The sequence below is a fragment of the Tachyglossus aculeatus genome, chromosome 23 (genome assembly GCF_015852505.1).
Source record: "Tachyglossus aculeatus isolate mTacAcu1 chromosome 23, mTacAcu1.pri, whole genome shotgun sequence".
NCBI classification, from domain to species: domain Eukaryota; kingdom Metazoa; phylum Chordata; class Mammalia; order Monotremata; family Tachyglossidae; genus Tachyglossus; species Tachyglossus aculeatus.
Genome location: NC_052088.1, coordinates 33003223 through 33031144, shown reverse-complemented (window position 1 = coordinate 33031144; position 27922 = coordinate 33003223). Strand labels below are relative to the sequence as shown.

The window sequence follows — 27922 nt, the reverse complement described above, 5'->3', positions numbered from 1 at the left end:
TATCTGACAGACAATGATTCTCCCTACTTTCAAAGCCTTATCGAAGGCACATCTCCTCCAGGAGGCCTTCCCCAACTAGGCCCTCATTTCCTCTTCTCCCAGTACTTTCTGTGTCACCTTTGCACTTGGATTTGCACTCTTTATTCACCCTTCCCGCAGGCCCACAGCACTTATGTACATGCCCATAATTCATTTATCTATATTAATGTCTGTCTCCTCCTCTCGACTGTAAGCTTGTTATGGGCAGAAAACATGTCTGCTAATTCTGTTAGCACTTAGTAGTAATAATAATTATTATTGCTCTTTGTTAAGCACTTACGATGTGACAAGCACTGTTCTAAGTGCTGGGGTAGATACAAATTAATCAGGTTGGACACAGTCCCAGTACCACACTGGGCTCACACTCTTAATCCCCATTTTTTTTTTTACAGATGAAGTAACTGAGGCCCAGAGAAGTGAAGTGCCTTGCCCAAGGTCACACAGCAGACAAGTGGTGGAGCCAGGATTAGAATCCATGACCTTCTGACTCCCAGGCCAGTGTTCTATTCACTACAACACGCTGCTGTGCTCTGCACATAGCAAGCACTGAATAAATGATTGATTGACTTAATAAATGTCACTGACTGATCTGCAGTCAATGCTCAATAAATACCATCGATTAGTCTGCACACAGTAAGCACTCAATACATATGATTGATTGATGAAAAGATACCAGCCCAGAAGTGTATGGTTGTGACATTGGCATTCTGACAAATTCCAAACTCACTCTAGGTTTTGCCATTCATCAACACCTTTCATTTTCCCCTTCCCATCTAACAAAACCTGAAAATGATGACCTCCACCTGACTCCTAGATTGCCCTAACAACTGCACTGTTTCACAGAATAATAATAACGGTGACATTTGATAAGTGCTTGTTGTGTGCCAAGCACTGTAGTAACACTGGGAAAGATACAACATGAGCAGATCAGCCATAGTCCCTGTTCCACATGGGGCTCACAGACTAAGGCAGAGAGAGAACAGGCATCTTACCTCCATTTGTACGGATGAGGAAACGGAGGTAGAGATCATTTATGTGAGTTCCCTCATATCACACACAGCAGGGAAAAGGAAAAAGAGAACCGGCATGACCTAATGGTAAGGGCAAGGACTTGGGAGTCAGAGGACGTGGGTTCTAATCCTGCTTCTGCCATTTGTCTGCTGTGTGACCTTGGGGAAGCCAGATAACTTCTCTGTGCCTCAGTTACCTCCTCCGTAAAATGGGGATTAAGACTGTGAGCCCCACGTGGGACAACCTGATTACCTTGTATCTACCCCAGCTCTTAGAACAGTTCTTGGCACATAGTGAGCACTTAACAAATACCATAATTACTTATTATTTATTCTAATCCCAATTCTAATCTGGATGGCACCATTTAACTCATTTCCTGCACAAAGGAGTCTGCTTTCTGTGCCTGAACGCAGCTCATTTTTATTCATGAAAAATACTAAGTTCGCTTTGAGAGGTGAATAGATATTTGCTTCTGATTATTTACAGGATGCATTAGAATTGAGTAACGGTATGCTGAAATCCAGGCAATACTCCCCTTGAAAAAGTACTCCTGGGAACAGAGACACTGGCCTCTGCCAAGGCAATGGTTATTCGGAGAGGGAGACAATTGAAATTAACTTAACGAGGCACTAGCTCAGCATCCTGGCAGGATTTTAGGCATTAAAAGGCAGATTCTTTTCTACTTGATATCAAATACGTAGGTAAATTCTTTGGCCTTCCACCTCAGAATAACTATCATCGTTAGAATTCTGTGGCTAAACATTTATCACTTTTTGGGTCGAATTAATGGAGCAGGAGAAGCCTAGAAATATTTCACTGCTTGTGATACTAAATGGAAAGTCTGCGGGGAAAGAAAAAAAAATGAAAATAGTTGGGTTTTTGGCTTGTTTTGGGTTTTTTTTGTTTTGTTTTGTTCTTTGATTAACAACCAGAAAGTCCATCATGGTCAAGAATGGGGAAGGACAATCAGATAATTTCAGCCCCTTCCCCCTCTAGACTGCAAGCTTTTTACTGCAGGGAACTTGTCTGCTAAGCCTGTTGTACTGCACTCTCCCAAGCACTTAGTACAGTGCTCTGCACATAGTAAGCACTCAATAAATACTATTGATTGAGTGATTCAAACTGTCTTTGGAAATGCCAGTTCAAATGGGGCCCCAAACCTCCGGCTTTCAAGCTGCGCTGAGAAGCAGAAAGGGGGTAGAAAGAATCAATCATATTTATTGAATACTTATTGTGTGCAGAGCACTGTACTAAGCACTTGGAAGAGTACAACACGACAGATACATTCCCTGCCCACAACGAGCTTACAGTCTAGAGTACATTTACTCAAAATTTATCTAATTATTCATACGATTCTCTTGAAATATATTTGTCAGTTTCCTCCAGCAAACTATATGTTCCTTGGGATCAAGAAACACCACTTCTTTCTACTTTAAATTCTCAAGTGCTTAGTACAGTGACAGAGGATAGATAGATAGTACAGGATAGCAAATTCCATTACTAATACTCACTATTACTGGTGATAGTGACAACTTCAAGGTAAGGAAAACACCTATCTTCCCTCTCCCTCTCCTCCATCTCCTCTTTTCAATCAATCAGTGGTGTTTATTGAACACTATCTGCAGAGCACTGTACTAAGCACTCAGAAAGGTACAATAAAGTTGGTATACACAATACCCGCTCTAAAAGTGCTTACCATCTAGCAATATAGGAAAGTTGGCAGGTATTAAAATAAGTGAATCAGTGGTATTTACTGAGCACTTTTTTAAGGTATTTGTTAATCATTTACTATGAATCAAGCACTGTACTAAGTGCTGGGCTGGATATAAGCTTAGGTTGGACACAGTCTGTTCCACATGGGCTTCAAGTCTTATTCCCCATTTAAAAGATGAGGTAACTGAGGCACAGAGAAATGAAGTGACTTCTCCAAGGCCACACAGCAGGAAAGTGGCAGAGCTGGGTTTAGAACCCAGGTCCTTCTGACTCCCAGGCCCATGCTCTATCCACGAGGCCTAGCAGACCACTGTCCTAAGCAGTTGGGCGGGAACAATCAATCAATCAATCAATCAATCGTATTTATTGAGCGCTTACTATGTGCAGAGCACTGTACTAAGCGCTTGGGAAGTACAAATTGGCAACACATAGAGACAGTCCCTACCCAACAGTGGGCTCACAGTCTAAAAAGGGGGAGACAGAGAACAGAACCAAACATACCAACAAAATAAATAGGATAGAAATGTACAAGTAAAATAAATAAATAAATAAATAAATAAATAGAGTAATAAATATGTACAATTGAGTTGTTATACACAATACCTCAGGGAGCTTACAATCTAGCAAGGACAATAGGCATTAAACTAATCAATCATATTTACTGCACATTTACTGCGTGAAGAGCACTGTACTAAGCATTTGGGAGAGTACAATACAACGGAGTTGTTAGACAAGATCCCTGCCCTTAAGGAAGCTACTGTCTTCCTTTCCCTTTCCTCCCTCACTTCCTCATAGCTCTATTCCCTCAAGGATTTATCCTAAAATGGTTCCCAGGAGTGGAGTTCTGATTTTTTTTTTCCCATTTAGAAAAATCACATGCCAAAGGATGATTTTTTCTTATACTGTGTTTTCTACTAGTTCCACTTCTAATCTATTCTGTCCGCTGCATTTCATCGCTATCAGCCCTAAGGAAGATCTGGATACTGTGTTGCTTTGCTCAAAAAAATTGGCCAGTGTCATTGTAACCAGACATTTTATGCTTCTGGTCTGAAGTGTATCCTCCATTCCTGACCTTTGGGATAAGGTGTCTAAACTGTAAGCTTGCTGTGGACAGGAAATGTGTCTGCAAGGGCTTAGTACAATGCTCTGCAAATAGTAAGCGCTCAATAAATAAGACTGAATGAATGTCCCTTGCAGAAGAATATTGGTAAACACTTGGAATCCTCAATCTGGTTCCAAGTTCTGGTTAGAGAAGCAGCGTGGCTCAGTGGAAAGACCACGGCTTTGGAGTCAGAAGACATGGGTTCAAATCCCGGCTCCGTCAGTTGTCAGCTATGTGACTTTGGGCAAGTCACTTAACTTATCTGTGCCTCAGTTACCTCATCTGTAAAATGGGTATGAAGACTGTGAACGCCCCCGTGGGACAATCTGATCACCTTGTAACCCCCCCAGCACTTAGAACAGTGCTTTGCACATAGTAAGTGCTTAATAAATGCCATCATTATTATTATTATTATTATTATTATTATTATTATTGATGTGCACAAAGGTAGAAACCTATTCCTTTCTGGGAATTATATAGTTGTAGCTCTAACGAGGCTTCCAGTCAAATTTGACACTTTTTGGTTGTTTTTTTTTTTGTCCATTATTGCAGATACCAGTTCACCATAGAAGAGTGGAAAGTCCTCTGTGGATGCTCAATAAATACTTGTTGACTGATAGGGAATCTAATTTTAGCTTCAGGCACTCATAGGTTTATCTCCCTACTTACTCAGGGTGGTTTAAATACAGCATTTTTGTTTTTTGAAGTTTTGTCATCAAATATGCTCTATGGAAAATTTCACCAGATTCTTTTTTGGAAAAAAAAAAGAAAAAAGTACGTTCCAGTATATGGAGGTAAATTTTCCAGTTGCAACTTATTTTCTGAGCATGAGTCATATAGAGAATAACCCAACAGACTGAAGAGAAAATCTCAACATTTCCACTCAACCAAGGTGTTACTATCAGAGTTGTTTTCATTGGGCTCTCCCTTCTATAAACTCTGGATTAAGAGTTTGGCACCTTTACCAATATTTTGCTACCCACTGCGCCAAGTACTTCAGTTCTCTCATGTGTAAAATAGGGATTAAATGTCCATTCTCCCTCCCATTTAGACTGTGAGAACCATGTGGGTCAGGGATTATATCTGCCTCTCTTTTATCTCTCCTAGGACTTTAGTGCTTGGTATATAGTAAGCACTTAAATACTGTTATTCATTATTATTATATAGATATATATATAGCAAATCATCCTCCTAACCCTAACGACAGTGGTCTCTGTTCAGCACTGCCTGGGTGCCAAGCACTGTGCTAAACACTGGGGAGGACAGCACATCATTAGCTGGTCCCCCACCCCATGTGGGTGGGGGATAATATATAATTATTGTATTTATTTTATTTATGAGGTGTATATATCTCTAAAATTCTATTTATATTGATGCTATTGATGCCTGTCTTCTTGGTACTTGAGAAGCAGCATGGATCAGTGGAAAGAGCCCCTTACTGGAGCTTTTTGAGGAATGGGGGTGACATGCTCAGCGCATTTCTGTAGAAAGATAATCTGGGCAGCAGTGATTCAATGCCTGTCCTCCCTCCTAATAATAGTAATAATAATTATTACGGTATTTGTTAAGCGCTTACTGGGTTCTACCTGGATTCTAATTCCCGCTCCGTCACTTGTGTGACCTTGGGCGAGTCACTTCAGTTCTTTGGGCCTCAGTCAACTCACCTCTTAACTGTGAGCCCCATGTGGGACATGGACTGTATCCAACCTCGTATCTACCCTAGTGCTTAGTACAGTGCCTGGCATGCAGTACATGCTTAAGAGATACCACTTGAAAAAAATGTCAGCAGCAGATTCCTTGGCTCCGTTCCTTCGTGAAGGTCCAACTGCCTCATATGAACTTATCTAATTTTCACAACAACCGCCCGCTGAGTGTATAGTTGCCATATAGTTGCCATATAGGGTATAGTTGCCATATTGACCAACGTACAGTGAGATCAGTCAATCAGTGGTGTTTCCGGATTTCCGGCTGTGTGCAGAGCACTGTACTGTGTGCTTGGGAGAGTCCAGGGGAGTTTGGGGTAGGATTTGTTAAACACTTATTACGTGCCAATCACTGAACCAGGCCCTGGAGTTGATACAGAGTAATTTGGTCAACTGTCCCTCATGGGGCTCACAGTTAGTAGACAGACATGGTGTCTGCCTTCACAGAGTTTACACTCCAGCAGAGAAGATAGAGAGTAAAACACCTTCCAGATTGAAAACATGGTTGTTTTTTTCTTTTGCTTAGAATGAAGCAGTGTGGCCTACCATATCTGTACATATTTATTACTCTATTTTATTAATGATGTGTATATGATGAGTCCCTTCTAGACTGTGAGCCCACTGATGGGTAGGGACCGTCTCTATATGTTGCCAACTTCAATCAATCAATCAATCATATTTATTGAGCACTTACTGGGTGCAGAGCACTGTGCTAAGCACTTGGGAAGTACAAGTTGGCAACATATAGAGACAGTCCCTACCCAACAGTGGGTTTACAGTCTAGAAGGGGGAGACAGAGAACAAAACGAAACATATTAACAAAATAAAATAAATAGAATAGATATGTACAAGTAAAATAAATAAATTTACTTGTACTTCCCAAGCGCTTAGTACAGTGCTCTGCACACAGTAAGCACTCAATAAATATGACTGATTGATATATATCTATAATTCTATTTATCTGTTCTGATGGTATTGACGCCTGTCAACTTGTTTCGTTTGGTTGTCTCTCCCCCTTCTAGACTGTGACTCCATTGTTGGTAGGGACCGTCTCTGTATGTTGCCAATTTGTACTTTCCAAGCACTTAGTACAGTGCTCTGCACATGGTAAGCACTCAATAAATATGATTTTATTATTATTATTATGAGTATGGGACTAGGAGTCTGAATTACCTGGGTTCTAATCTCTGCTTCACCACTTGCCTGCTGTGTGACTTTGGGCACGTCAAGTAATTTTTAAACCTTAGGTTCCATATCTGCAACTTGGAGATTCTATACCTATGTTTGTTCGGGGTCTATCTCTCTGCCCTACATGGGACAGTGTCCTGAGTATCTTGTATTTATCCCAGTGTTTGATATTTAGTAAGAACTTGATAAATATCATCATTTGGGACATATAGAAACATGTCTCATCTAAAAAAGGTCTATACCATTAGTTATGCTTGGCCAAATTTTTAAAAGACCCTGAAAATCTTTACCAATGTTATATTTGCTCTGATAATTTCTGAAATGGTATTATTTTCATCCCAACTCTGCCACTGGCCTCCTGTGGGAACTTAGGCAAATCATATAACCTCTCTGGGCCTCAGTTTCCTAGTCTTTAAAATGGAGATAATATTTCCTGAGTCTCTCTAATGGTATTGAAAACAGCTGTGCTATTGGTTACGCGGTTATTGTGTGGTAAGCACTGAGGCAGATACAGTACAATCAGATTTGATGCAATCCCTGAACCACTTGACAACGTCCTATGAGGCAAAAACGAGATGTCATGTGAAAGTGCTTTGGAAAATGAAAAGTACTCTTTAAAATCTAGATATTATTATTTTTATTATCTGCTACAGTTAGATTAAACCTCATTATTCAGAGAAAGTGAAGCAATAATGGAATGATAATGATGATGATGATGATGGCATTTGCTAAGCGCTTACTATGTGCCAAGCACTGTTCTAAGTGCTAGGGGAGATACAAGGTAATCAGGTTGTCCCAAATGGGGCTGAGCGGCAGAGCCCCGGGAGGCTGGGCAGGGGAGGGGGTGAGAAGGAACGGGGGGAGGGGGGACAGTTGGTGAAACAATAGCAGGGAGTGTGGGAGGTTACTGAACAAGTAGGGAACACGGAGCCAGAGCTGGGAGCCAGGAATCCCCTGGGTTCTAGCCCTGGAGGTGTCCCTTGTGTGCTGTGTAACCCTGGCAAAGTCACTTGACCTCTCGGGGCGCCAACAAAGGCCTCAGCCATAACCCGGCTCCGCCACTTGTCAGCTGTGTGACTTTGGGCAAGTTACTTAACTCTCTGTGCCTCAGTTACCTCATCTGTAAAATGGGGATTAAGATTGTGAGCCCCGTGTGAAAACCTGATCACCCGGTATCCCCCAGCGCTCAGAATAGTGCTTTGCACTATTATTCCCTCATCTGGAAAATGGGGATTAAGACTGTGAGCCCCATGTGGGACATAGTAAGCACTTAACAAATGCCGTCATTATTATTATTATTATCCTTAAGTATATCTATTGTAAAATCCAATTATCATTGCAGAGTATTATTTGTGAACAAATTGAGTAAGACCTGCCCTATTCATGCAAATTCTTTATCGTAAGAGTCATAATGGAATTAGACTACAATGTCATTAGGGACCGTCTCTATATGTTGCCGACTTCTACTTCCCACGTGCTTATTACAGTGCTCTGCACATAGTAAGTGCTCAATAAATATGACTGAATGAATGAATGAACCCATTTTATTGAGTTTGTTTTCAAGGAAGCTATCTGTGAAGTTATACAGTGCTCTGTACACAGTAAGCGCTCAATAAATACAATTGAATGAATGAATGAATGAATATACATACAATTTTAATTGTCCTGGAACTGAAGTTAATTTATTACCTATGTAATGGATTAACCTATGTGGTTAATTTTCATCAGACTGTCAAAAGTAAACCAGATTTAAGCACGATGTTCCTGCTTTCAAAGGCAGTACAAACTCCAAGTTGAAACTTCATGTATGAATCTTACTTTTAGACAGGTAAATTTCCAGTTGAAGACATTTTCCACAGTGATGATGATAATGGCTATTTGTTAAGCATTTACTATGTGCCAGGCCCTGTACTAAGACCTGGATGCCAAAGTGTGGTCAGTTTTACGGGACCTCAGAGCTGGCTCCCCAAGGTCTATAGTCCAATAACAAGTTAATCTGTGAATACGATTTCGGCCTCTGAAATCCAATTCCTCAGACACATAGTATTGAAATGAAATCAATAGCTCTGAAAAATAAGCCAGTTTTAACCAGGGACATGGGGGGAAAGTATCTTCACAGTACACTGCTTTGTGCACAAAAACGGCAAAAGATTAAAATCAACAGATAAAGATGGGAATCCATCCGAACGGCTACACACTGATCCAAACACATCATATCCGGTCTTGACAACTGCAACAGCCTCTCCTCTGACCTCCCTGCCTCCACCCCACTCCAGTCCTCACTTCAATCTACAGCCTAGAACATCTTCCTAAAAAATCCACTCAGTCCATGTCTCCACACTCCTCAAGAACCTCCAGCGGTTGCCCATCCACCTCCAAATCAAACAGAAACTCTTTACCAGTGGTTTTACAGCAATCGATCAGCTCCCTCCTCCCTGACCTCACTGAATTCCCACTACAAACCAGCCCACACACTTGGCTCCTCAAATGTCAACCTTCTCACCGTACCTCGTTCTTGTCTATCTCGCCACCGACCACTTGCCTACATCCTTGCTCTGGCTTGGAACTCCCTTCCGCTTCATATGACTGACCATCACTCTTTGAAGCCCTATTAAAATCACATTTCCTCCAAGATGCCTTCCCCAACGAATCCCTCATTCCTCCTACTCACTCCCTTCTCTGCATAACCGAAGCACTTAGATCTGTAAGCACTTTTTTATGGCATTTATTTAGCACTTACTATGTGCAAAGCACTGTTCCAAGTGCTGGGAGGTTACAAGGTGATCAGGTTGTCCCACGGGGGCTCAGTCTTCATCCCCATTTTACAGATGACATAACTGAGGCCCAGAGAAGTTAAATGACTTGCCCAAAGTCACACAACTGACAATTGGTGGAGCTGGCACTTGAACCCATGACCTCTGACTCCAAAGCCCGGGCTCTTTCCACTGAGCCATGCAGCTTCTTGATATTAACCCTTGATATTAAGTGCTTAGTACAGTGCTCTGCACACAGTAAGTGCTCAATAAATACGATTGAATGAATGAACTGCACCCTCAGCCCCAAAGCACTTACTTTAATAAATCTGTAATTTATTTTAATCTCTGCCTCCCCCTCTAGACTGTAAACTCCTCGTGGGATGGGAACGTCATTACACTCTCAGTCAGTCAGTCAATCATATTTATTGAGTGCTTATTCTAATGATAACAGTAATAATTAATAATCATAGTATTTGTTAAACGCTTACTACGGGCCAGGCGCTGGTCTCAGCGCTGGGGTGGATACAAGCAAATCGCATTGGACACAGTCCCTGTCCCACATGGGGCTCACAGTCTCCATCCCCATTTTACAGATAAGGTAACTGAGGCACAGAGAAGTGAAGTGACTTGCCCAAGATCACACAGCAGACAAGTGGTGAGGCGGGATTAGAACCCATGACCTTCTGACTCCCAGGCCTGTGTTCTATCCACTATGCCTTGCTGCTTCTGTGTGCAGAGCACTGTAATAAGAGCTTGGGAGAGTGTAATATAATAATAAGCAGAAACACACCCTGCCCTCAATGCTCCTGCACATAGTAAGCACTCAAATTCCACTGATTAAGAGATGACAAAAGATGGGTAGGAACTTAATTCACACGAGTAGAATTACCCCTCTGCCAAAGATTACATAATATACTTATTGAGTTGGGTTCAATTTTCCCCCTTCTTATTGCATTTAGTGTTCTCTCTCTCCGATTTTTTTCAAATGTCTCTCTTTTCTAACAAGAATTTATGAATACGATATCTAACGGGACTGTAAGCTCCTAGATGGCAGGAATTCCACCTACCAGCTCTATCGGATTGTACTCTCCCAACCGCTTAGTACAGTGTTCTACACGTGGTAAATTTTCAATAAATACCATTAATTGATTGATATAACATAAAGTTATGTACATATCTTTAAATTAACATATATTATAAACCATTTATGTATATTAATGTCTGTCTATGTCTGTCTCCCCCTCTAGACTGTAAACTCATTGTGGGCAGGGAACATGTCTGCCCTTTATTTTATATATGTTGCCAACTTGTACTTCCCAAGTGCTTAGTAGAGTGGTTTGCACACAGTAAGCACTCAATAAATACAATTGAATGAATGAATATAGCAATAAAGAGACAATCCCTGCCCACAATGGGCTTACAGTACAGAGGGGCAGACAGATGTTAATCTATTCAATCATATTTATTCAGTGCTTACTGTGTGCAGAGCACTGTATTAAGCACTTGATTAATGTAAATAAATAGTTTATAATATGTTAATTTAAAGATATGTACATTAGTATATGTAATATCAATCAATCAATGGTATTTATTGAGGTTTTACTATGAGCAGAGCACTGTACTAAGCAGTTGTCACCCAAGCTCTCATTACAGTGCTCTGCATAATAAGTGCTCAGTAAATACCATTGATATGCCTTTAACACAGGATAGGCCAGCTATTAACCTGGTGGGCGATACTTGGCATGAGTAAAACAAGTTTCATACCCATTTTTAATGTCAACTATTTTTGATCATTTGTCTATAGATATAAACCAAAGTCATATGGAAACCATTGCTACTTTCATTTCCTAAACTAACTCAGGTGCTGTGTCAAACCCATGCATGCCATCTGCATTTGACTTTAAAATAAAGATTCTTCCACTCTTCCCCTATGAATTACTCCTGAACCTATTCCTGAATACATCGATTCCTAAACAGGGAAATCGCACACACCTTATGGAAAAATACCACTAGCTAAGATTATTTTCCACTATGAAACACGGAGTTCAACTTTCAGAAATATGGGCTTACGTACGCTTCTATAAATTATGTTATAAATTATTTATATTAATGTCTGTCTCCTCTTCCAGTCTAAGCTCTTTTTGAAAAAATATGGTATTAGTTAAGTGCTTACTATGTGCCAGGCACTGTGCTAAACACTGGGGTAGATATAAGCTAATCAGATGGTCACAGTCCATGTCCTACATGGAGCTCACAGTATTATTCCCCATTTTACAAATGAGTTAAGAAGCACAGATAAGTAACTTGCCCAAGGTCACGCAGTAAACAAGTAGAAGAACCAGGATTAGAACTCAGGTCCTTCTGACTCTCAGGCCCATCAGTGCTCTATTCCCTAAGCTATGCTGCTCCTAAATGTTTCTGCCATTCTCACTGCAATACTCAGTAAGCATTTAATAAATGTCACAACTACCAAACCCTTGAATGGCAGTGCACTTATGAGAGAAGTACAACATTCAGACCTATTCTTTTTTATAAGTTGTCATTTTAAATTAATTACTTAGTTGTCATGAATACTTGTTTGGTTAATGAGGTATTTCATGGTTACAAAGCAGTAGGTTGAGCACAAGACTGAAACAAACCAAAGTGCTGATGTTTAAAATCCATACCCCTGGAAATGGTTTCTCTGAAGAGTCTTGAATAGTGAAATTGCAGTGCTATATCCAAATCTTCACTAAATATTACCCTTTATGTATATCAAACCATTTCATAAAACCCAGTGTCATGAAATTAAGAGTTACTTAGACTGTGAGCCCCATGTGAGACAGGAATTGTGTGCAATCTGATTAACTTGTATCTATCACAACACTTAGAACAGTGCTTGAGGCACAGTAAATGCTTAAATGCCATTTTTAAAAAAAGGCCTTTTTCTACCTTTGGGAAAATGAGAAAGCCATCCCATGGTCCAAATCTAAATGAATGAATGCACCAATTACTAAAGGTGTTTGAAAATAATTTTACCACATCATCACTTTCCATGTTCTAATTTCAGGATGTTTTAGGTTGGGATTGCAAATAGAAAAGAGGGTTACTGAGTGCCAGGTATTGTACTGGGACTTGGGAGAATATGACAGGAACAGCACCTTCATTCTTTAACCGGTTGTAAGGACCTTACAATTGAATGAGAGGCACAATTTTTTTAATGGTATTTCTTTAGCGCTCACTATGTGCCAGGCACCATCCTAGGCGCCAGGGTGGATACAATCAAATCAGGTTGGACACAGTCCCTGCCCCAGGTTAGACTCACAGTCTCAATCCCCACTTTACATATGAGGTAACTAAGGTACAGAAAAGTGAAGTGACTTGCCCAAGGTCACACAGCAGACATGTGGCAGAGCCAGAATTAGAACCCACGACCTTCTGAATCACTCTTAACAGACAGTGCAAGCTAGAGGACAAACAAGTAGAAAGCTTGAACTGATGATTATATAAGTATGAATAAAAACACATATACACAAGTGCTGAAGATATGATCAAAGTACAGAAGCGCTAAAAATCTGAATACATATCAGAAATCTTACAGTTTCACATGAGCCTAATCTGCACAGAACAATGGATTTCTAGATTGTAAGCTCGTTGAGGGTAGGGAATGTGTCTGTTTATTGTTGTATTGTACTTTCCCAAGCACACAGTACAGTGCTCTGCACACAGTAATAATAATAACAGTATTTGTTTAACACTTACTACGTGCCAGGCACCATTCCAAGTGCTAGGGGAGATACAAGGTAATCAGGTTGTCCCACATGGGGCTCACAGTCTTAATCTTCATTTTACAGAAGAGGTAACTGAGGCACAGAGAAGTTAAGTGACTTGCCCAAGGTCACACAACTGACAAGTGGCAGAGCCGGGATTAGAACCCATGACCTCTGACTCCCAAGCCTGTGTTCGTTCCACTAAGCCACACTGCTTCTCAAGAAAGCGCTCAACAAATAGGACTGGATGAATGAATGAATGACTTTTTGGATAAAGTCCATCTGGAAATTCCTCTCATCCTACTGGGCTGAAGATTTGCGCAAAATGTAGATAAAGAAAATCTCAATTGGAATAGAACTGCCCAAAACTCCCAAACTATTTTTCTAAACAAAAATAAATATGAGGATGACTAATATTAGATTGTAAGTAAGCTCCCTCTAGACTGTAAACTCCCTGTTGGCTGGGAATGTGTCTACAGGCTCTGTAACACTGTACTCTCCTAAGCATTTGATACAGTGCTCTGTACACATTAAATGCTCCATAAATACCATAAATAGAGAAGCAGCGTGACTCAGTGGAAAGAGCATGGGCTTTGGAGTTCAAGGTCATGGGCTCAAATCTCGGCTCCGCCAATTGTCAGCTGTGTGACTTTGGGCAAGTCAATTAACTTCTCTGGGCCTCAGTTACCTCATCTGTAAAATGGGGATTAAGACTGTGAGCCCCTGTGGACAACCTGATCACTTTGTAACCTCCCCAGCGCTTAGAACAGTGCTTTGCACATAGTAAGTGCTTAATAAATGCCATCATTATTATTATTATTCTCTGCACCTCAGTTACCTCATCTGTACAATGGGGATTAAGACTGTGACCCCCCATGGGGCAACCTGATCACCTTGTAACCTCCCCAGTGCTTAGAACAGTGCTTTGTACATAGTAAGCACTTAATAAATGCCATCATTATTATTATTATTATTAAATACCAGTGACTGAGTGCTTCGTTTTTTGAAAGCAAGCTATAATTCTTGAAAGACTTTCCAGTTTCCTTAGGCCAAATGCCTGTCCTTTCTCCTTTAAAACATTTGCTGAGATTGCTTGGCAGAGCAAATTTCACACAGAAACTACACCCCAAGGGATATTCTTCCCTTTAGTAGTACAGGCATTCAAAATGGGGGAGGGGAAACAGTGTGATAGCTAAAAGGGAGATGGGCTAGAGTCCCAATTTAATTCCCAATTAAAGAATTGGGAGGCTTGTGCCATTTTTCGCCAGATGATAAATTCTCTGAGGGCAGGGATCAAGCTAATCCCCCTATAATACTCATCCAAGTTCTTAGTACACGGTTCTGCACAGTGTAAGCACTCAAATACCATACATAATAAATACTAGAGTGAGAGGCAGACGGAGGAGATGCTTCTATCAAATCAGTAATCGATGGTATTTACTGAATGCTTTCTATATGCGTAACACTATCATTCCTATGACAACATAATAGTTGGGTTCTTGAAAACCTAAGTATTAACAAAATCACAAAGTCAATGTTTCAGTGATGTTAATTAATTAATTCATTCAATCGTATGTATTAAGCACTTACTATGTGAAAGGCACTGTACTAAGCGCTTGGAAAGTACAATTCAGGAACAAGTAGAGACAATCCCTACCCGAGGCAGGCTCACAGTCTAGAAGTATAAAGGGTTTTGGAAAAGATGATTAAAGAACAGTTGAATGCTTCATGGAAGTCTTAGACACCACTGGATTTATACCTCTAAAGCTGGTTTTAGACGTCTGCATTGTGATTCTTTAATCAGAAACCCCATACCAGCTCATTATCATTTTACATTTTCCAGTAATCTTTAACCACTTAAAATTAATTTCCTCTGCAATGCCAATGAACTGATACAGTGTTTCTGATAAAGAACCACAATGAGATCTTTTTGTGCAGTCACATCACATCCTGCAATGTTACGGCACTATGTTCCCCTATTATTCTACTGCAGTCTACCGAAATCAAGTACTGAAAAATCATGACCCGAGAAGAACAACTGTACTTAAGTTAGTCTGTTTGTTTTTCCTCTGAGCCTGTATTCTCTGTCTTTCTCCATCACCCATCATTTTTCCATCATTTGGGAGTCAGAGGTCATGGGTTCTAATCCTGGCTCCACCACTTGTCAGCTGTGTGACCTCGGGCAAGTCAATTAACTTTTCTGTGCCTCAGTGACCTCATCTGTAAAATGGGGATGAAGACTGTGAGCCCCACGTGGGACAACCTGATTACCTTGTATCCCCCCCAGTGCTTAGAACAATGCTTTGCACACAGTAAGCGCTTAACAAATGCCATCATCATCACCCTTTAGACTAGAAGCCCCTTGTTAGCCAGGCACAAAGTCTAAATCAGTGCCCATATATTCTGTCAGACCCATTTTACGGTGCTTAAAAATGTTAATGTTGAGTTTTTGAAAACAATTCTGTTAGAACTAATTTCCCATCCAAATTCCCAGGAACTAGAAAGGTCTGATTCATTGTCTTCTGATTTCACTCGAAATTTCTCTCAAATACAGCAAAATGTTGGGACTGAATCTGAATACCTGAGAGGGAAGTGAGGGGACATCTGACCAGTGTTCAAGGGTCAGCCAGGCCTGACTCCCCTCCTGATGCCTGCATAGGACTTTGAGGCTTCCTTCATCCCCCACCACTAGTTCAGAAAGGACTCCTGGTATCCCTCGTCCTGAAGTTCTTGGTCCTGGAGATTGTTTAGGCCTTCCTAATTCCAAGTCTATTCGCTAAAGGCAGAGCATCCTACTTCCATCCCAAAATAAATTCCAACATTTTCCCAGAAATACCATATTTTCCTCCACCAAATTCTCACCGGCGTTTTCTGTTGTTGAACTAAATTCTGATATTTTTCCAGGAAAAATAGAATATGAAAAACTAAAAATGAAATAGCCCTACTCAAACTCTTAAATACTTTATTCATCAACCTCTAGATTTTACAAAATGGAGAAAATGAATAATATTGACAGTGATAATATCCAATATTCCCAAAGTAGAATACTACTTTCACAGAAAATACCCTGGAATGTATTATAAACACTGTTAACTAGATTGCAGCTTTGGCATGAAATAAATATTCCTTAGCCACTGAATTACTGGTTTAACAACCGGAATGCAACACAAATCTCTGATATTTCTTTTCGCTAGGGAAGGGAAGGAGAATTACTCTGATCTTTGTAATCATCCTTCTCTAACATGAACAAGAAAAAGAAGCTATTACGAGACGTGAAAAAATTCCCTTTGAAAACCTACAACGTATTTTTCGTAACAAAAATCCTACGCTAAAATTGTTTCTGTCTGGAGTTTTGCTGCTTCAGCAATATCTGCATATGCCTAAAGCTTATATTTACCCTCAGGGGTATGTTAATATACAGAAATAATAAAACTGACTATGGTGAAGTTTACTACACATCTGGCAGCCTAGAATGAGTTTCAACAGGGCACAGGTTTGGCAAGAGAGGGAAAAGAGGAGGTTAGAGTATAATATACTTTGCAAAGATGATTGAAGCTGGAGGACTCCCAAAATGCTCAAAAATTTACAAGATGGCCACTAAACATGTCCTGTGGAGCACGTCTGGTTTCCTCTAAAATATAACTTCCAAAGCTCTGGTGAGATTATGAGGGTTTCCATTTTCCTGCACATCATCAAAAGCAAGAGATACAGAAGAAACTATTTAAGAATGCGGCAGAGTGCAGCCTCAGATCATGCGGCACTTCAACTGAATGGCATTTTTGGTTTTGTATTTTTTATATTTTTTACTGGTACTTGTTAAACACTATGTGCCAGGCACTGTACTAAGGGCTGGGGTAGATATGAGACAATCAAATTAGAAATAGCGTCTGTACCGCTTGGGGCTCCCAGTCTAAGTAAAAAGGAGAACAGGTATTGATTCCACATTCTGACATAAAACATAGATGTTAGATGACTCAGTGACTTACCCAAGGTCACACAGCAGACAAAGTAATGAAGCCGGAATTAGAACCCAGGTCCTCTGACACTCATGCCCATGCTATTTCTGCTAAGCCACTAAAAGTTCGTATTTTTAAACTTCATGTCTCTGCTTGACATTAAGAACTTATATATCTGTTTATCTGTCTGATTTCATTGGGTTTTTGGCTCCTCGAATAGAGGTTTCGATTTTGATTCCCCTTGACAATTTCACTTGGTAGTGAGATGCATCATACGTGTGCAATAAATAATGGTGACTGCCTGACAGGTTAGGCTGAGACAGACCCAAGCATAATAGGAAGGAAAGAGAACTTGAAGTGGAAAGTAGACAATAAGGATAATGTTCAATTTAAAATACGAAAACACAATAAAAATCATTCCCACTGAGATATGGAATTTAAAAGGTTAAAGATTATTCTGGTCATTGTTAACGGCTATTGAGTCGATTCACCAAGTGCACTTAAAAAAGTAAAATAAGGATAACCTCCATGAAATAAAATTCACCCCAAGACAGATCTGAAATCAGTTTCAGGTGACTGTTGAACTTTCTTATCTGTCCTTTCATCTCACTCAGGGGAAACAGACAATTGTTCAGGACTCCATTATAATCTGATACACTTACTTCCCCCTACAAAAATACCATATGGTATTTGTTAAGCACTTACTATGTGCTAAGGACTGCACTAAGCACTGCGATAACCACAAGCTAGAGTGGACACAGTCCACTTCCCACATGGGGCTCACAATCTTAATCCCCATTTTACAGATGAAGTAACTGAGGCCCAGAGAAGTGATGTGACTTGCTCAAGGTCTCACGGCAGACAAGCAGCAAAGACAGGATTAGGAGCCAGGTCTTTCTGAATTCCAGGCCAGTGCTCTATCAACTAGGCAGTACTGTTTCTCTTATCTTGTGCAGATAAAATTAACAGTCTGGAGTCACACAGTGAGCAAGCGCTCGTCTCACCAACCTCACCTGAGGAAATTTCACCATGAATGTCTGACACCCTGCATTCCTGGCTTTTAAATTCTCCCATCATTTCACCTCACCTTGCTGCTGTCATGGAGAGGCGTGCCAAAGTCACGGAGTTGTCAGCAGGTTAAAAATGTCAGCCCAAATTCTTCAGAAACACCTGTCAATGGGATTGCTCCTCATCCAAGCAGGAGTCAATCTCCCTCCAATAAATCCAGTCATCTTACCTCCAACTGACGGTTGGAAACAGTTTGGGTTGGAACTTCAGAGGCCTCGTTCTCGCCTGTCCCGCCATCGACCCCCGACCCACGTCATCCCCCGGGCCTGAAATGCCCTCCCTCTGCCCATCCGCCAAGCTAGCTCTCTTCCTCCCTTCAAGGCCCTACTGAGAGCTCACCTCCTCCAGGAGGCCTTCCCAGACTGAGCCCTTTCCTTCCTCTCCCCCTCATCCCCCTCTCCAAACCCCCATCTTACCTCCTTCCCTTCCCCACAGCACCTGTATATATGTATATATGTTTGTACATATTTATTACTCTATTTATTTATTTATTTATTTTACTGGTACATACCTATTCTATTTATTTTATTTTGTTAGTATGTTTGGTTTTGTTGTCTGTCTCCCCCTTTTAGACTGTGAGCCCACTGTTGGGTAGGGACTGTCTCTATATGTTGCCAACTTGTACTTCCCAAGAGCTTAGTACAGTGCTCTGCACACAGTAAGTGCTCAATAAATATGATTGATTGATTGATTGATTGATTGATTCAGAGTTCATGATAACTTGGTTTCTAACATTTTTCTTAAACTCTGTGTCCCAGCTACCGATAGAGCGTTTTCGTCCAATATCCTTCACCTGACACCAGTTACTGAGACCAGTGATGTCACCTGTGAAATTCTGAATCAGTCAATCATATTTATTGTTTATTTACTGTTTATTGTTGCAGTATACTTTCACAGTGCTTAGTACAGGGCTCTGCACACAGTAAGCACTTAATAAATATGATTGAATGAATGAACGGGGCCTAACATATAGCATTTAGCAAATATAGTAATAATAACAATGTCAGCTTGGCATATTCTGCAATGATCACTTTCCCCAGTTCAGTCACGGTAGAGTTCAAAGATGGCTGAAATCCAGCCCAAAGGGGGATTAACTAAAGAACTGGATCAGAATCAGGGATGACCATTTGTTTGGGTTTACCAGGAAAGCCCCAGAGGTTTGTAGACTATCCTGGGAATTTCAGAAGGCTACACCAGGCGGGTGGTTTGAATCCCCCCAGAGCGGTCTGTCTTGAACCAAACCCCACCATTACTGCTCCCTATAAATGCGGGTGGCCCAGGCCTAGGCTAGGGCATGCTCACAGTATGTGCTCAATTTTCATCCCACAGCATTCTGGGATATATGCCCAAAATATTACCATCCAACTGAGCTGGGAGGAAAAGTGAGATAATCATTTCCAGTGGGTTTTGAGCTACCACTTCTGAGTGGCATAGGGATAATTCTTATCCATGTCTGTACAGATTATTTTTAATTGGATCATACTAATCAAACTAACTTGTCCATATGCTATTTCTCCAAAAGATAACATATATTACTTCTTTTTTCTACACTCCATCACATTGTGCGTCATCGAAAAGGAAAAACAAAACTGCATTTGATTAGCTACCCTATATTTTCAACTGCTTCCAATCTAAAGTTAGCTACTTGCCTTTTAATTCAGTAGGCAAATGTGATTAATTTGCACACATTCAACCCAATTTGACTATGTTGTATTTGTTTGTTGCACAAACCAGCCAATGGTTACGTATTTAAAAAGGAGAAGGAAGGGGCACAAAATGTGAACCGACAATAAGATCTCTAACAATTTCCATAGTATAGTTCTGAAGAAATAAACAACATCTCGGGGCTTGAATGGATCAAATGACTAAATTCTCAAATAAAAAAATCTCAAAGTTTCATAACATCATTTTGCATGTTTTCAGTATCCTAGAGAGATAAAAGTATGGTTGAAGAAAATAAATGGATATTATTGAGATTTTCACAAGTGGACTGTATGCAGTTCAACTTGCATCATGGTGAAGTGGGGCATGGAGTTAGACTTCAAAATGCAGTAAGATGGTATTGTAGATATTTATTACTTATTATTTATAGTATCTGTTTAGCACTTACTGTGCATTAAGCCCTGTTTAAGCACTAGCTTAGACACAACTTAATCAGGTCTGACACAAGCCCTATCCCGCATGGGACACAGTCTACGAAGGAAGCAGAACAGGACGTTCTTTTTAACATCTCTATTGTTGAATCTGGGATAGTCCGATCTTCAATGCCATTATTACTTATGTGTTAAAAGGTATTAACATTTCAAAATGTGCTGGGAAAAATAAAGCAATTCAGACAGCCACAGTTCCCCAAGGAGCTCAGAATCTAAGTAATAGTAACAAAACAAATTTGTTCTTCCCATTTTGCAGAAATTTCAAATCCGATGTATTATCTGTCAAAACAATGTGGGGCCAGCACAGTTGATTGGGGTAGGGGTGAAGGGAAAGAGAAAGATAGGAAGTCCAGGAGTGGAAAGAGGGAGGAAACAGAAAAAGGAAAGCTAAAGAGAGAAGCATGGCGCAGTGGATAGAGCACGGGCCTGGGAGTCAGAAGGTCATGGGTTCTAATCCCTGCTCTGCCACATCTGCTGTGTGGCCTTGGGCAAGTCTTTTCACTTCTCTGTGCCTCAGTTACCTCATCAGTAAAATTGGGATTGAGACTATGAGCCCTATGTGGGATATGGACTGTGTCCAACCTGATTTGCATGTTTTCACCCCAGCAGTTAGTACGGTGCCTGACACATAGCAAATGCTTAACAAACACCATAAATATTAATATCATTATAATTATTATTATTATCATTAAAGAGAAAGAAAGATAACATGAGAGAAGAAAAGGAGAGCTGGGAGGCAGGAAACAGCTAGGAAAGAATGGAGACAGAAAAGGGAAGGAGGGGAAATACAGAGAAGAGAAAAATGGGTGATGAATGAAAAGCAGCAGCTGCATGTTATTTGAAGGTCTTTCACCTGCTGTTACTTCCTTTTTTCCCTCCTAGAATTTGGCTTCCCTTGCTAAAATATTAGTTCCATAAATACAGGAACCACGCCTGACTATATTATGTTATTTGCTATGCACTTACTGTGTGCCAGGCACTGGGGTAGAAAAAAGGCAGGTAGGACACTCCCCCTACCCCATAGAGGGGCAGAGAATGGATAGAAAATCCCCACTTTACGAATGAGAAAACTGAAGCCGAGAAGTTAAGTGATTTGCCCATGAACACCAAGCAGACAGGTGGCACAACCAAGGTCAGAACCCAAGTCGCCAGACACCTAAGTCCACACTCTTTTCACTACCCACACTACCACTGAGCTTATCCAATATCTTATGCACATTTAGTACATGTTAAATAGTATTTCCCATCTTGGGGGTACTTCTGGAACAAGACTGACAAACCGTGAACACAGATGGTAATTAGTACATGAAATTCCTTATGTTTTCCATCGTGAAAAACAAATCCCCAAATTACTGAGCCAATATGTCAATCTATATAACTCCTTGTGTATTTTATGATTTGGACATATTTTATTGTACCTACTTGAATGAGGATTGATGAATGAAATGCATAATGCAATCAGACAGAATAGTTGGAAAGTCTTTATTAAGGAGGAAAAAAGCTTTGACTATTCCATTCCTCTTAAAATATGCAAACTATGAGGACAGCATATGCCTTGCAATGAAAGAAAATTCTCTCTTCATGACTCCCTAACTTCTTAAATGACTGACTCAACATCCCCACTAGACTGTAAGCTCGTTATGGGCAGGGAACATGTCTGCTAATTCTATTGTATTGTACTCTCACAAACCCTTAGTCCAGTGCTCTGCTATAGGAAGTGCTCAATAAATAGTTTTTATGGTATTTGTTAAGCACTTATTAAGTGCCAGGCACCATTCAAAGCACTAAAGTAGATATAAGGTAATCAGGTTGGACCCAGTTCCTGTCCCACATGGGGCTCAAAGTCTTATCCCCATTCTACAGATGAGGTAACTTAGGCACAGAGAAGTTAACTGACTTGCCCAAGGTCACATAGCAGACAAGTGGCGAAGCTAGGATTAGAAGCCAGGTTCATCTGGAGCCCAGATCCAGGCTCTCTCCACTAGGCCATGCTGCTTCTCCATTGAGTGATTGATTGACTGATTGAAACCGACATCTATTAAAAGAGAGCAGGTGGCTGTTTGGGAATGATAAGGCAAAGCTGCATCATAAAATCAATTAATCAATAGTACTTGAGGGCTTACTGTGTACAGAGCACTGTACTCACTTTCTGGAAGAATACAATACACCAGTGTTGGCAGACTCCCTCTGAGGAGGAAATAGACATGAAGATAAATTACAGATATAATAATAATGATGATAATAATAATAATAATAATAATAATAATAATGGTATTTGTTAAGCACTTACTATGTGCCAAGCACTGTTTTAAACACTGGGGGGGATACAAGGTAATCAAGGTAGTCCCACATGGGGCTCACAGTCTTAATCCCCATTTTACAGATGAGGTCGCTGAGGCACAGATAAATTAAGTGTCTTGCCCAAAGTCACACAGCTGACAAGTGGCAGAGCTGGGATTAGAACCCATGACTTCTGACTCCCAAGCCCGTGCTCTTTCCACTGTGCCACACTGCTTCATACATAAGAATTAGCACGCTCTAGTGGATAGAACATGGGCCTGCAACTCGGAAGGCCCTGGGTTCTAATCCCAGCTCCACCACTTGTGTGCTGTGTGACCTTGGGCAAGTCACTCACTTCTCTGTGATTTGCTTTTATCCATCCCAGCACTTAGTGCAGTGTCTGGCACATAATAAGCACTTAACAAATACCACAATTATTATTATTATTATTATTATTATTATTATCATTATCATTATTATTACAAGCCCTGGTGGGGTGAAGACTCAGAAGGGAGAGGGAGAAGGGGAAATGAGGGTTTGGGTGGGGAAAAACCCCTGGAGGGGTGATTTCTCTAGGACTTTGAAGGTAGGGAGAGGCGTGGTCTGTCACATGATGTTGATGATGATGATAGTATTTGTTAAGTGCTTACTAAGTACCAAGCCCTGTTCAAGGTAATACAGATGATCAGGATGTCCCACATGGGGCTCAAAGTCTTAATCCCCACTTTACAGATGAGGTAACTGAGATGCAAAGAAGTTAAGTGACTTGCCCGAAGTCACACAGCTGACAAGTGAATAGAACCCACTACCTCTGACTAGCAAGCCCATGCTCTTTCCAGTAAGCCACGCTGCTTCTGTCACATACGAGCAGCAGCGTGGCTCAGTGGGAAGAGCCCAGGCTTTGGAGTCAGAGGTCATGGGTTCAAATCCCAGCTCCACCACTTGTCAGCTGTGTAACTTTGGGCATGTCATTTAACTTCTCTGTGCCTCCGTTCCCTCATTTGAAAAATGGGGATGAAGACTGTGAGCCCCCTGTGGGACAAGCTGATCACCTTGTAACCTCCCCAGCGCTTAGAACAGTGCTTTGCACATAGTAAGCGCTTAATAAATGCCATCATTATTATTATTATTATTATACGCTGTCACATATGAGGGAGGGAAAGAATTCCAAGCCAGAGAGAGGGCATGGGCAAGGGGTCGGCAATGAGATGGACGAGACTGAGATACATCAGGTAGCGTTGGCGTTTGTGGATAGAGCCCAGGCCTGGGAGTCAGAAGGTCATGGGTTCTAATCCCGGCTCCTCCACTTGTCTGCTGCGTGACCTTGGGCAAATCACTTCACTTCTCTGGGCCTCAGTTACCTCATTTGTAAAATGTGGATCAAGACTGAGCCCCATGTGGGACAGGAACTGAGTCCAACCTGATGATCTTGTATCTACCCCAGTGCTAAGTATAGCACCTGGCAAATATTAAGCACTTAACAAATATCATTACTATCATTATTACTATTATTATTATTATTAGAAGGTTGGATGGTAGAGCTAATCCTTAGATCAGGGGACTAAAGAGTTTGAAACTCAAATGGGGAATTATTCATTTATTCAATCGCATTTATTGAGTACTTACTGGGAGCAGAGCACTGTACTAAGCACTTGGAAAGTACAATTCAGCAACAAACAGAGACAATCCCTACCCAACAACGGGCTTACCCATTCCTCACATCCCAAAGAAGTCAGACACCTTCACTGAGTAGGTCACTACACTTAATCTTGAATTTTATCTTTCCTACAAGGACAGTAAATGCTTTAGTATCTAAACTGTGGATTGTTTAGTTTTTCCCTCCTATTTTCTACACTGCAATAATGACAATAGAGGCATTTGTTAAGCACTTACTGTATACCAAGCACTTACTGTGTGCCAAGCACTGAACTAAATGTTGAGGTAACTACAAGACAATAGGGTCAGACGGTCCCTGGCCCACATGGGGCTCACTGTCTAAAGGGGAGGAAGAACCGGTATTGAATGTCCATTTTACAGATGAGGAAGTGGAGGCACAGAGAAGCTAAGTGGCTTGCTCACGGTCACACAGCAGGCAAATAGCAGACCTGAGAATAAATCCCAGGTCCCCTGACTCCCAGGCCTATATGTTTATATTCTTATGTTTATACTACTACTAATAATAATAATGGCTTTTGTGAAGCACTTACTATGTGCCAAACTTTGCTTTAGGTGCTGGGGTAAATACAAGATAATCAGGTTGTCCCACATGGGGCTCAATCTTAATCCCCATTTTACAGATGAGGTAACTGAGGCATAGAGAAGTTAAGTGACTTGCCCAAGGTAACACAACAGATAAGTGGCGGAGTCACAATTAAAACCCACAACTTCTGACTCCCAAGCCCCCGGCTCTTTCCATTAAGCCATGCTGCTTCTGAACTATCCTCAAGCAAAACCTTCCCAAACACTGGTGACAGAATTAAACGTGATTCCCCATTTTCTTCCTAGTGAGTGAATCAATCACTTAATCATATTTATTGATTGACTGACTGAGTGAACAAAGTGGTTCCAAAAAATATTTGGTATGCACCGAACATAGCATAGGCAGAAAAAATAATCCAGCCTGCAGGCACACAGGGTACTGGGAAACGTTCATAAATTGAAATGGGCAAGACTTAACAAAACATATCTCCCATCTGGAAATGTTTTCAAATCACATCTGATGAAAGTGGTTGCCTTGATGGTTCCAAGCCACATTATATATTATTCCAGCAAATTGACTGTAAAACAATATTGTTACCGTAGTTAATTATCTTCTGAAAAAACAACATTCAAATTGTAAGTACGTTAAAACACCTAATAAACTGGATTCCCTCAAACGTTCTGGATGACAGCATGGCCCAACCGACTAATATTTTACAGTACTGGGAAATGAGCCCCAAGGGAAACACCATCTCAGCATGGCACATAACAAAATATCTTTCTATATTAATAATTACTGCACACTGCCTTGTCAGAAACATATTTTAAAATAACAGTAATACGATCTGGGATTTGTTCCGTGACTTGACTGTCCCAAAGGACTTTTACATCAGCCATTTCATTTTATCCTCAACATTCGCCTGGCTGTAAACTCTTTAAAGGCAGGGCTTGAATTTATGAAACTACTGTACTCCCTCCAGCGCTCAGTACAGTGCTCTGCCCAGAGTAAGAAAGTGCTCGATAAATACCGCTATTGATAGATTCATTGAGTTTGGGCAGGCAGGTATTACTAGTCCGTTTTATGGATCTGAAAACTAGCTCAGAGAGGCTCAGTGACATTCCCAAAGTCACGCAGGAGCCCGGTGATAGAACTGAGACTAGAATATAGGTCTCCTGAGCCCCTCCCCCAAACATCTCCTCTCTTTCCATTAGATCTCACAGTCTTTCTAGTAGTTACAGCACTTCAGCTTCCAGTCTTGAAGAGAACTGAGAATAGCAGCATCAAGGGAAAGTGTGAATAGAAAAAGGTTTTTTTTCAAATGATTTCTAAAAATCTTACCCTGATTTTCTCCAGTTTATAGATACGACTCACACTGACCGGGATTTGTACCCAACCTTTCCAAGATCTCATTGGAACAGTCACTAATTTAACACCACATTTTCCAGAGGGTGCACACAGGAAGAAGCAAATTTGCCACTAATCCAAACACTATTTTCCGACCTTGACTACTGTTTAGTCACTTTGCTGACCTCCCTGACTCCTGTCTTTCAACTGTCCGGTTTATACTTCACACTGTTACCTGAAAATCCATTCAGTTCATACCTCCCCACTCCTCAAAAACCTCCAAGGGTTGCCCATTCATTCATTCAATCGTATTTATTGAGCACTTATTGTGTGCACAGCACTGTACTAAGTGTTTGGGAAGTACAAGTCGGCAACATATAGAGATGGTCCCTACCCAACAATGGGCTCACAGTCTAGAGGGCTCATAGTCTTTGCCTCAGTGGGCAAGGAAGGTGTAGGAAGAGTAGGGATTACCTCATATCTACTTTAGGGCTTAGAATGGTGCCTGGCATTTAATAAGAGCTAAACAAATACCATAAACAACTATTTACTGGGCACTTCCTATAGCAGAGCACTATACTAAGGGCTTGGTAGAATGGATAGAGCACAGGACCTGGGAGTCAGAAGAACCTGCATGTCAGAAGGACCACGGTTCTAATTCCTGCTCTGCAACTTGTTGGGTGTGTTGCCTTGGGTAAGTCACTTAAATTATCTGGGCCTCAGTTACCTGATCTGTAAAATGGGGATTAAGACTGTAAACCGCATGTGGGACAGAGGCTGTGTCCAATCCAATTTGCTTGTGTCCACTGCAGCTCTTGGCACACAGTAAGTGCTTAACAAATAGCACTAGTATTATTATTATTATTATTACTATTATTACAAAAGCCCACATACTCTGCTCCTCTAACACCAACCTAATCTCTGTACCTTGATTTTGTATTTATCGATCACATACTGTATGCAGAGGATTGTGTTAAATGCTTGGAAAAATACAGTATAACAGAGTTCCTAGACCTGTTCCCTGCCGATAAACAGTTTGCAGTATCTCTCGTCAATAATCCCTTATCCATGTTCTCCCTTGGGCATGGAACTCCCTGTCCCTTTACATTTAACTGTACACCGCTCTCGCCACCTTCAAAGCCCGACTAAAATCACATCTCTGACCTTTTCATTCATTCATTCATTCAATTGTATTTATTGAGTGCTTACTGTGTGCAGAGCACTGTACTAAGCATTTGGGAAGTACAAGTTGGCAACACCTAGAGACGGTCCCTACCCAACAACGGGTGCACAGTCTAGAAGGAGGAGACAGACAACAAAACAAAACATGTGGACAGGTGTCAAGTCATCAGAATAAACAGAAGTAAAGCTAGATGCACATCATTAACAAAATAAATAGAATAGTAAATATATACAACAAGTAAAATAGAGTAATTTATTCAATCGTATTTATTGAGTGCTTACTGTGAGCAGAGCACTGTTCTAAGTGCTTGGGAAGTACAAGTTGGCAACATATAGAGATGGTCCCTACCCAACAGTGGGTTCACAGTCTAGAAGGGGGAGACAGAGAACAAAACAAAGCATATTAACAAAATAAAATAAATAGAATATGTACAAGTAAAATAAATAGAGTAATAAATACGTACAAACATATATACAT

At 40.8% G+C, this 27922-nt stretch overlaps 1 protein-coding gene across 2 annotated transcripts in view; it reads right to left on the bottom strand.

The window, feature by feature from the left end:
* The window catches only part of PARP8 (poly(ADP-ribose) polymerase family member 8), a 142885-nt gene that overhangs the window by 73476 nt on the left and 41487 nt on the right, over positions 1-27922 (bottom strand). The window contains exon 1 of one of the 2 annotated variants that reach the window (XM_038765777.1): positions 18305-18423. The exons of the other annotated variant lie outside the window; for it this stretch is intronic. Within the exon in view, the coding sequence (XP_038621705.1) occupies positions 18305-18318 (14 nt within the window). The 5' untranslated portion in view covers positions 18319-18423. Of the gene's footprint in view, positions 1-18304; positions 18424-27922 lie in introns of those variants that run through there. 2 annotated transcript variants of the gene reach the window in all.